Source organism: Oncorhynchus tshawytscha, linkage group LG32, assembly GCF_018296145.1.
Source record: "Oncorhynchus tshawytscha isolate Ot180627B linkage group LG32, Otsh_v2.0, whole genome shotgun sequence".
Classification (NCBI taxonomy): domain Eukaryota; kingdom Metazoa; phylum Chordata; class Actinopteri; order Salmoniformes; family Salmonidae; genus Oncorhynchus; species Oncorhynchus tshawytscha.
Window position 1 is genome coordinate 12,674,660 of NC_056460.1, and position 11,496 is coordinate 12,686,155.

At 48.0% G+C, this 11,496-nt stretch overlaps 1 protein-coding gene across 1 annotated transcript; it reads left to right on the forward strand.

Moving 5' to 3' along the window:
- The first annotated feature begins 9,674 nt into the window (after window positions 1–9,674).
- Window positions 9,675–11,154, forward strand: LOC112230145 (C-X-C motif chemokine 11). Its single transcript, XM_024396339.2, has 4 exons — window positions 9,675–9,926; window positions 10,256–10,373; window positions 10,532–10,615; window positions 10,970–11,154. The coding sequence occupies exons 1-4, from the start codon at window positions 9,854–9,856 to the stop codon at window positions 11,022–11,024; spliced, it is 330 nt and encodes a 109-aa protein (XP_024252107.1). The 5' UTR covers window positions 9,675–9,853; the 3' UTR covers window positions 11,025–11,154.
- Window positions 11,155–11,496: the final 342 nt, after the last annotated feature.

The window sequence follows — 11,496 nt, forward strand, 5'->3', positions numbered from 1 at the left end:
TTACAGATGAGCTATGTACAAGTGCAGTGATCTGTGAGCTGCTCTGACAGCTGGTGCTTAAAGCTAGTGAGTGAGGTAAGAGTCTCCAGCTTCAGAGATTTTTGCAGTTCGTTCCAGTCATTGGCAGCTGAGAACTGGAAGGAGAGGCTGCCAAAGGAAGAATTGGCTTTGGGGGTGACCAGTGAAATATACCTGCTGGAGGGCGTGCTATTTGTGGGTGCTGCTATGATGACCAGTCAGCTGAGATAAGGCGGGGCTTTACCTAGCAGAGACTTTTAGATGACCTGGAACCAGTGGGTTTGGCGATGAGTATGAAGCGAGGGCCAGCCAACGAGAGCGTACAGGTCGCAGTGGTGGGTAGTATATGGGGCTTTGGTGACAAAACGGATGGCACTGTGATAGACTGCATCCAATTTGTTGAAGAGTGTTGGAGGCTATTTTGTAAATGACATCGCCAAAGTCGAGAATCGGTAGGATGGTCAGTTTTACGAGGGTATGTTTGGCAGCATGAAATAGGTAGCCGATTCTAGATTTAATTTAGGATTGGAGATGTTTAATGTGAGTCTGGAAGGAGAGTTTACAGTCTAATCAGACACCTAGGTATTTGTAGTTGTCCACATATTCTAAGTCAGAACTGTCCAGAGTAGTGATGCTGGACGGGCGGGCAGGTGTGGGCAGCGAACGGTTGAAGAGCATGCATTTAGTTTTACTTGCATTTAAGAGCAGTTGGAGGCCACGGAAGGAAAGTTGTATGGCATTGAAGCTCATCTGGAGGTTAGTTAACACAGTGTCCAAAGAAGGGCCAGAGGTATACAGAATGGTGTCATCTGCATAGAGGTGGATCAAAAAATCACCATCAGCGAGAGCGACATCATTGATGTATACAGAGAAGAGAGTCAGTCCGAGAATTGAACCCTGTGTCACCCCCATAGAGACTGCCAGAGGTCCGTACAATGGGCCCTCCGATTTGACATACTGAACTCTATCGGAGAAGTAGTTGGTGAATCAGGCGAGGCATTTGAGAAACCAAGGCTGTTGAGTCTGCCAATAAGAATGTGGTGATTGACAGAGTCGAAAGACTTGGCCAGGTGGATGAATACAGCTGCACAGTAATGTATCTTATCGATGGCGGTTATGATATCGTTTAGGACCTTGAGCGTGGCTGATGTGCACCCATGACCAGCTCTGAAACCAGATTGCATAGCGGAGAAGGTACGGTGAGATTCGAAATGGTCGGTAATCTGTTAACTTGGCTTTCAAAGACCTTAGAAAGGCAGGGTAGAATTGTAACGGTTTTCCTCCTCTTCTGACGAGGAGTAGGAAGGATCGGACCAATGCGCAGCGTGGTAAGTGTTCATGTTATTTTTATTTAAACTGAACACAAAACAAAAGAACGAGAGAATGAATGAAAACGAAACAATCCTGTCAGGTGAAAAAACACAAAACAGAAAACAACTACCTACAAAACCCATGTGGGCAAGAGCTACCTAAGTATGGTTCTCAATCAGAGACACCGAAAGACAGCTGTCCCTGATTGAGAACCATACCCGGCCAAAAACAAAGAAATACAACAACATAGGAAAAAGAACATAGAACGCCCACCCTAGTTACACCCTGGCCTAACCAAAATTGAGAATAAAAAGCCTCTCTATGGCCAGGGCGTGACAAGAATAGATAGTCGTCTGTAGCAGTTTGGGTCTATAGTGTCTCCCCCTTGGAGGAGGGGGATGACCGCGCTGGCTTTCCAATCTATGGGAATCTCAGACAACACGAAAGAGAGGTTGAACAGGCTAGTAATAGGGGTTGCGACAATTTCGGCAGATAATTTTAGAAAGAGAGGGTCCAGATTGTCTAGCCCGGCTGATTTGTAGGGGTCAGATTTGTTGGAGGTTTGGGTGAGTTGCTGTGGAGAGCGCAGGGCTGTTGACCGGGGTAGGGGTAGCCAGGTGGAAAGCATGGCCAGCTGTAGAAAAATGCTTATTGAAATTTCATCTAATAGATACAAACACAGGTATAAATACCCAGGGGATAAGTGGGGAAGATGGGCAACACCTGGAGGGGGGTGGAGACAAGCACAAGGACAGGTGAAAACAGATCAGGGCGTGACAGGAACAGAATAGTATTTGTGTCCCATATCTACTCCTTGTTCCTCTGATTATTTTACTGTAACCCCAATATGACAAAGAAATCATTTTCATTGCCCAGCAATATGTTCTAAATCAGGGGTGTCAAACTTATTTCCTGGAGGGCCGAGTTTCTGCAGGCTTTCCTTTCAATTAACACCTAGACAACCAGGTGTGGGGAGGTCCTAACTAATCAATGACTTTAATTGATCAATCAAGTACAAGGTAGGAGAGAAAACCCACCGACACCCCTGTTCTAAACGCACATGCCCCTTGAGTTCTCACCCTCACATATCAACACAACACCGAGCCAAAACCCCACCTTACACTCATTCTTTACACACACACAGACACACTCTGAGCCAAGTTACAGTAAACAACATCACTTCTGTTCCCAGTGCTGTACTTAGCATGAGCTCTGAAATAACCCAATTCAGATGTACACTAACGTACACGTCATGAGTTACCATTCACAGTTCAAATATGGTCAGTCAATACGAAAGAAAATGATACATTAGGGCTGCAATGTGTGGTTAGTCACACACACACACACACACACACACACACACACACACACACACACACACACACACACACACACACACACACACACACACACACACACACACTCACACACACACACACACACACACACACACACACACACACGGCTCACATCAACACCATCATCCTGGAAACCCTAGACCCACTCCAATTCGCATACCGCCCCAACAGAGTCACAGATGAAGCAATCTCAATGGCACTCCATACTGCCCTTTTCCACCTAAACAAAAGGAACACCTATGTGAGAATGCTGTTCATTGACTACAGCTCAGTGTATATAGCCCTATATACCAGGCGGTGTCAGAGGAAGGCCCAAAAAATTGTTAAAGAATCCAGTCACCCAAGTCGTAGACTGTTATCTCTGCTACCGCACGGCAATTGGTAACGAAGCGCCAAGTCTAGGTCCAAGAGGCTCCTTAACAGCTTCTACCCCCAAGCCATAAGACTGCTGAACAATTAATTAAATGTCCAACCCGGACTTTTTGTTTTTACACTGCCGCTACTCGCTGTTTATCATCTATGCATAGTCACTTTACCCGTAACTACATGTACAAATGACCTCTATTAACCTGTACCCCTCAACATTTACTCGATACCAGTGCCCCATGTAAATAGCCTCCTTGGTGTTATGTAATTCTACTGTGTTACTTTTCATTTGAATTTTATTTAGTAAATCTTTTCTTAACTCTATTGCTTGAACTGCACTGTTGGTTAAGGGCTTGTAATTAAGCATTTCACGATAAGGTCTACACCTGTTGTATTCGGCTCAGTTGACAAATAACATTTGATTTGATTTGATTTGGGGGGAAAAACACCCACACACACACAGGAGCACAACAATAATAATCCAGACAATTAATCCTCGACTGTATAGCCGTTTCATCTATACTTCCTGTTCCTCTGATTACTATACTGTAGCCCCGATATGACAGAGAAAACAAGTTGATGTCATAGATATAACACCTAGCTGAAGACCCACCTGTCATTCACCTCTTTACACACACAGACACACTCTGAGCCGAGTTAAGAGTAAACGACAGCACTTCCATGCCCCGTGCTATAATTAGCCCCGTTGGTCTAGTCTGGGATAATGAGATATAAAAGCCTCACCTGATTCACTGACAACGATAAGCACCTGCCTCTGATTGAGAACCACTCCAGACAGCAATAGACTTTGCTAGACAACCCACTAAGCTACAATCCCAATACCACCACCAAAACCCCAAGACAAACACACCACAATTACAAAAACACCATGCCACACCCTGGCCTGACCAAATACATAAAGATAAACACAAAATACTTTGACCAGGGCGTGACAGAACCCCCCTAAGGTGCGGACTCCCGAACGCACCTCAAAACAATAGGGAGGGTCCGGGTGGGCGTCTGTCCATGGTGGCGGCTCCGGCGCGGGACGTGGACCCCACTCCTTTAATATCTTAGTCCCCTCTCCCTTCGTCCCTGGATAGTCCACCCTCGCCGCCGACCATGGCCTAGTAGTCCTCACCCAGAACCCCACTGGACTGAGGAGCAGATCGGGACTGAAGGACAGCTCGGGACCAAGGCAGCTCGGGACTGAGGGGAAGCTCGAGTGAGAGAAAGCTCAGGAGTGAGAGAAAGCTCAGGAGTGAGAGGAAGCTCAGGAGTGAGAGGAAGCTCAGGAGTGAGAGGAAGCTCAGGAGTGAGAGGAAGCTCAGGAGTGAGAGGAAGCTCAGGAGTGAGAGGAAGCTCAGGAGTGAGAGGAAGCTCAGGAGTGAGAGGAAGCTCAGGAGTGAGAGGAAGCTCAGGCAGGTAGATAGATCTACCAGCTCCTGGCTGGCTGGTGGTTTCAGCAGATCCTGGCTGACTGGCAGATCCTGGCTGACTGGCAGATCCTGGCTGACTGGCAGATCTGGAAGAGTCTGGTTGACTGGCAGATCTGGAAGAGTCTGGTTGACTGGCAGATCTGGAAGAGTCTGGTTGACTGGCAGATCTGGAAGAGTCTGGTTGACTGGCAGATCTGGAAGAGTCTGGTTGACTGGCAGATCTGGAAGAGTCTGGCTGACTGGCAGATCTGGAAGAGTCTGGCTGACTGGCAGATCTGGAAGAGTCTGGCTGACTGGCAGATCTGGCGGCGCTGGGCAGACTGGCGGCGCTGGGCAGACTGGCGGCGCTGGGCAGACTGGCGGCGCTGGGCAGACTGGCGGCGCTGGGCAGACTGGCGATGCTGGGCAGACTGGCGGCGCTGGGCAGACTGGCGGCGCTGGGCAGACTGGCGGTGCTGGTTAGACTGGCGGTGCTGGGCAGACTGACGACGCTGGGCAGACTGAACGCTGGGCAGATTGGCGGTGCTGGGCAGACTGGCGATGCTGGGCAGACTGGCGATGCTGGGCAGACTGACGGCGCTGGGCAGACTGGCGACGCTGGGCAGACTGGGGGCACTTATGGCGGCGCTGGGCAGACTGGCGGCACTAGCTGCTCCATATAGGCTGACAGCTCTGGCGGCTTCTTACAGACTGACCGCTCTGGCGGCTCCGTGCTGACTGGCAGCTCCTTGCAGACTGGCAGCTCCTTACAGACTGACAACTCCGTGCAGACTGACAGCTCCGTGCAGACTGACAGCTCCTTGCAGACTGGCAGCTCCATGCAGACTGGCAGCTCCATGCAGACTGGCAGCTCCATGCAGACTGGCTGCTCTATGCAGACTGACAGCTCTGGCTGCTTCATGCAGACTGACATCTCTGGCTGCTCCATGTAGACTGGCTGCTTCATGCAGACTGGCAGCTCGGGCTGCTTCATGTAGACTGACAGCTCTGGCTGCTCCATGCGGACTGACAGCTCTGGCTGCTCCATGTAGACTGACTGCTTCATGCAGACTGGCAGCTCGGGCTGCTTCATGTAGACTGACAGCTCTGGCTGCTCCATGCAGACTGACAGCTCTGACTGTTCCATGCAGACTGACAGCTCTGGCTGCTTCATGCAGACTGGCAGCTCTGGCTGCTCCATGTAGACTGGCTGCTTCATGCAGACTGACAGCTCGGGCTGCTTCATGTAGACTGACAGCTCTGGCTGCTCCATGCGGACTGACAGCTCTGGCTGCCCCATGTAGACTGGCCGCTTCATGCAGACTGGCAGCTCGGGCTGCTTCATGTAGACTGACAGCTCTGGCTGCTCCATGCAGACTGACAGCTCTGACTGCTCCATGCAGACTGACAGCTCTGGCTGCTTCATGCAGACTGGCAGCTCTGGCTGCGCTGAACAGGCGGGAGACTCCTGCAGCGCTGTGTTGGAGGAAGGCTCTGGCTGCGCTAAACAGGCGGGAGACTCCGGCAGCGCTGGAAATGAGGAAAGCTCTAACAGCGCTAGATAGGCGGGAGACTCCGGCAGCGCAGGAGAGGAGAAAGGCTCTGGCTGCGCTAAACAGCCGGGAGGCTCCGGCAGCGCTGTAGAGGAGGAAGGCTCTGGCTGCGCTGAACAGGCGAGGCACACTGAAGGCCTGATGCGTGGTGCTGGAACTGGTGGTACTGGATCGAGGACACGCACAGGAAGCCTGGTGCGGGGAGCTGCTACCGGAGGGCTGGGTTGTGGAGGTGGTACTGGATAGACCGGACCGTGCAGGCGCACTGGAGCTCTTAAGCACCGAGCCTGCCCAACCTTACCTGGTTGAATGCTCTCGGTTGCCCTGCCAGTGTGGCGAGGTGGAATAGCCCGCACTGGGCTATGCAGGCGAACCGGAGACACCGAGCGCAAGGCTGGTGCCATGTAAGCCGGCCCAAGGAGACGCACTGGGGACCAGATGCGTAGAGCCGGCTTCATGGCATTTGGCTCGACGCTCAATCTAGCCCGGCCGATACGCGGAGCTGGAATATACCGAACCGGGCTGTGCACCCGCACTGGAGACACCGTGCGCTCCACAGCATAATACGGTGCCTGCCCGGTCTCTCCAGCCCCCCGGTAAGCACAGGGAGTTTGCGCAGGTCTCCTACCTGGCATAGCCATACTCCCTGTAAGCCCCCCAAGAAATTTTTGGGGCTGACTCTCGGGCTTCCATCCGCTCTGCCGTGCTAGCTCCTCATAATGCCGCCTCTCTGCTTTTGCTCCCTCCAGCTCGGCTTTGGGGCGACAATAATCTCCAGGCTGATTCCAGGGTCCTTTACCGTCCAGTACGTCCTCCCATGTCCATTTCTCCAGGTAGTGCAGCCTCTCCCACTGCAGCTGCTGCTCCTGCTGTTGCTGCCTCTGTTGCCTCTGTTGCCTCTGTTCCTGCTGCTCCTTTGGGCGGCTACACTCCCCTGGTTTAGCCCAGGGTCCTCTCCCGTCGAAGATCTCCTCCCATGACCAGAAATCCTTGATTGAGCATCTCCTTTTTCGGCTGCTCCTGCCTGTTGACACGCCGCTTGGTCCGTTGGTGGTGGGTGATTCTGTAACGGTTTTCTAGTGGTGATGAAGGAGAGTCGGACCAAACTGCAGCGTGTCGAAATCCATATTTATTAAACAAAACGTAAACACTACTAAACACTAAACACTACAAAACAATAAACGTAATGAAAACCGAAAACAGCCTATCTAGTGCAAACTAACAGAGAGTACAAGTAAGACACTAAGGACAATCACCCACGACAAACTCAAAGAATATGGCTGCCTTATGGTTCCCAATCAGAGACAACGATAAGCACCTGCCTCTGATTGAGAACCACTCCAGACAGCCATAGACTTTGCTAGACAACCCACTAAGCTACAATCCCAATACCACCACCAAAACCCCAAGACAAACACACCACAATTACAAAAACCCCATGCCACACCCTGGCCTGACCAAATACATAAAGATAAACACAAAATACTTTGACCAGGGCGTGACAGGCTCCTTAAGTTTCTGTTTCTTCTAAATGTTGCACGTGTGTGGTGAGCAAAGACAGTTGGCGCTACAGCGCATTAGCAATAACGCTTCCCTGGCCTAGGTCCATCCCCCTTTCATATCAAGACAAAGGGAGGAGACAGGGAGTTAAAGTTTACAACACCCAGAATATAGATGACTTGCACTGTACAGATTCTACTGAAGCGACATTAGGTCCTGCTCCAAAGAAACACCACTCATTTTAAGATGTTGAGTAACAATGTTTTTCAGTGGACCGTACCATGAAATGACACTTTATGAGAAAGAGCAACAGTGTTTGCGATAACCCCCAACTTGTGAACTATTGCCTAATTTGTGTCAGTCATGATCTTGGACTTGACTCATTAGCAGTGGCTCACATACTTGGAGGTGGTAGTCAGAGTACAGTATTGGTCATATAATGAATGATAAATCAACCAAAAAGTCAAATCAGGTCTTTACCACTCAACTTGCTGAGCATGGTCCCACATGGTAAATTAATTTGAGCAGAATTGGTTAAATATCATACAAGCACAGGAGGTTGGTGGCACCTTAATTGGGGAGGACGGGCTCTTGGTAATGGCTGGAGCGGAATAAGTAGGATGGTATCAAATACATCAAATACATGGTTTCCAGCCATTATTATGAGCCGTCCTCCCCTCAGCAGCCTCCCACTGCATAATACATGAACCAGATTTTTTTTTATTTTTTAGATGTAATCATATGTAGTGTAATTACATTTAAGTTTCCTTCCTCATGAAGCCATCTATTTAGTGTTATTACATTTAAAAACACAGCTGTTTTTTGTTATTTATCATGACAAAACATGTTTTAGCATCAATTAAAACCGGACATATCACATCACAGAATAGGAGACATTTAGTATCTCAACCGGCTTCCATATTTTCTTCAAGAAAATGATTGACAGTTGTGGCTGATTTGCGTGATGTATTGGTGTCTCTACCTTCTTTCCCTTTGTGCTGTTGTTCTGTGCCCAGTAATGTTTGTACCATGTTTTGTTTTACCCCCTTTTTCTCCCCAATTTCGTAGTATCATATTGTTAGTAGTTACTCTCTTGTCTCATCGCTACATCTCCCGTACGGGCTCGGGAGAGACGAAGGTCGAGAGTCATGCGTCCTCCGAAACACAACCCAACCAAGCCGCACTGCTTCTTAACACAGAGCGCATCCAACCCGGAAGCCAGCCGCACCAATGTGTCAGAGGAAACACCGTGCACCTAGCGACCTGGTCAGCGTGCACTGCACCCAGCCTGCCACAGGAGTCACTAGTGCACGACGAGACAAGGATATCCCTCCCTAACCCGGACGACGCGAGGCCAATTGTGCGTCATCCCATGGACCTCCTGGTCGCGGCTGACTGCGACAGAGCCTGGGCTCAAACCGAGAGTCTCTGGTGGCACAGCTAGCACTGCGATGCAGTGCCTTAGACCACTGCGTCACCCATCACTTCTGGTAAAACACATGTCGTTCTACATGTTCTAGTGTTGACGAGCATGATTCATATGACATGGTAGATTTAGGTTTGTGGGTTCACAGAATAGAGATGACTGGTCATCGTGTCATCATGACGTTGCTGTTACTACTTGCCCCAGACAGCATTTCTGACCTGGGCATGCTGGTGGAGAAGAAGAAGGAGAAGAACCATCAACCTTCTACGCAGTTTATACACTTTTTCTTTCACTTTTCCCTTTTTTTGGTTATTTCTATTCAAGAAAGTTTGGGGTGAGGTTTGTCTTCCGAAGTACCACCTCTTGTTTGACCCCCTGATCTGTGATGTCATAAAGAGCAGTTTTCAGAAGGAGGAAGTCATTGGAAGGAGACTTCGGATCTGTCCAGCTAATGAATCTGAGACAGCCTAATTTACATTATTGAAAATAACAGGTTTGCAGACAGCTCTGCCTGCAAAGAGGCCACTTCGACATGAATCACAGTGACTTGCAACACGGACTCACCCTGGCCTCCACTTTCCCCCAGCCACAGTTAGGAAGTTAGGAGTGAAGGCTCTCTTGGCCGCATATTTATCTGCAGACTCCCATCTTCCCTCCGCCCCTTCCACCCTCCGCTCTGTAGTCCAACATTCCTTCATTTCTGCCCTAGTGAGCTGGGAAATTCCAGGGGAGGTCTGCTGTTTCTTGGATGTTTTCTGGGAAAGAACATGGGATTTGGGAAAACCCTCTGCAGTTTATAAAAAGGACAATGGATCCCACTAGTTCTTCACTTTTCACTTTCACTTCACAGCCTCTTGACTCCTCACCTCCCCATCTTCTCACCTCTCGCTAATTACATTCACGATGGCCTTCGCACCAAAAGCCTGCAGTCTTTTCCTGGTGGTTTTGCTGGGAGTTTGTATACAGCTCAACAGAGGTAAGATTTCAAAGTAATTTCAACAATGTCAGCTACGATATATGGAATGTAAGGTGCAGTGTGCATGCTGTACCAGTTACCTGACTGACTAGGGATTTTGCAGTTACTAGGCTACGGTGCATATAGTGGCTGTCATATAGCATAACATTAGTGTAGAATACTATATAAATTGCAGTTATGTACAGTTTCTTCTTAGAACAAGCAATGTGCAAATATGCGTTCATGTGAATTTTTATCCAAAATCCAATTTGAAAACGTATTTTTCAGAAAACGACTTTCCCATTAAAATGTTTGACCATGTTAATTGATGTTTATAACTCTCATTACAGCTCAACACGTTCCAGGGGCCAGATGCAAATGCCCAGGAACCATTATGCACACTCAGGAAATCATTGGTGACTTTGAAATCATTGAAAAGACCCACTACTGTGACACTACTGAAATCATGTAAGTACTGCATTAATTTAAGCAGAACGTGGTTTCTCTCTCTTCTTTTGTTTGTTTGTCTGTTTCCGACATTAACTTATGACATCACCTCTATCAGCCTTATATCAGTTGTGTGACACAAGCATTAATTGTGTGTATGTGTGGTTTATTATTTTCAGTGTTACACTGGCAGAAGATGGAGCCAGAAGGTGCCTGAACCCTGTTGGAAGAAAGGCCAAGTTTTTCGTCAACTGCTGGAACAGGTAAGATAGATCAAATCATCAGACCCATCATCACCATACAAAAGCCTTGGCAGAACTTTACTGCAGTTATTACAATGTAATAATTTATAGATCAACATTTATCACAATCTAATGACATATAGACCTAATGGTAAAAAAGCAAAGTTACTGTAATTCTAAAAGTTATTGTAATTATAAAAGTTACTCTAATTATAGTTTAATCACACCATTAAGTAGCAGACATGAGGCTAAAGCATGCAAAAGCAAAAGACCTTAGCACATACTTTAGAAACATCCTACACCATTTGACTTAATATAATCCATGTAACATTAGTCCTTTCTGAGAATAACACTCTTCTCCCTCCTTCCAAATAGAATAAACAAGGACGACAAGCAAAAGAGGAGGTGTCTTAAGAGAAGAGCAGAGTGAACGTAACGGAGGAGGGGAGAAGGGGCATGGAAAACCCAACAGCTGGATTTTCCCTGAAGTCATGTGACCAATCACACACAAGAAGAATGTTGGGGGCTGACATTGCACTTTAGAGAGAGAGAGAGAGAGAGATAGAGAGAGAGAGAAAGAGATAGAGAGAGAGAGAGAGAGAGAGAGAGAGAGAGAAAGAAGAATGAAGAAGAGAGAGAGAGAGAGAGAGAGAGAGAGAGAGAGAGAAAAGAAAGAGAGAGAGAAAGGAAGAATGAGAGAGAGAGAGAGAGAGAGAAAGAGAGAAAGAAAGAAAGAAAGAAAGAAAGAATGAGAGAGAGAGAGAGAGAGAGAGAGAGAGAGAAAAGAAAGAAAGAAAGAAAGAAAGAAAGAAAGAAAGAAAGAAAGAAAGAAAGAAAGGAAGAATGAGAGAGAGAGAGAGCGAGAGAGAAAGAGAGAAAGAAAGAAAGAAAGAAAGAAAGGA

Excerpts from the sequence above, each read along its gene's own strand:
- LOC112230145 (XM_024396339.2), top strand. The coding sequence starts at position 9,854 with ATGGCCTTCGCACCAAAAGCCTGCAGTCTTTTCCTGGTGGTTTTGCTG. Across the intron at positions 10,374-10,531 it reads TGTGACACTACTGAAATCAT|TGTTACACTGGCAGAAGATG; the intron begins GTAAGTACTGCA and ends TATTATTTTCAG. Across the intron at positions 10,616-10,969 it reads TTCGTCAACTGCTGGAACAG|AATAAACAAGGACGACAAGC; the intron begins GTAAGATAGATC and ends CCTTCCAAATAG.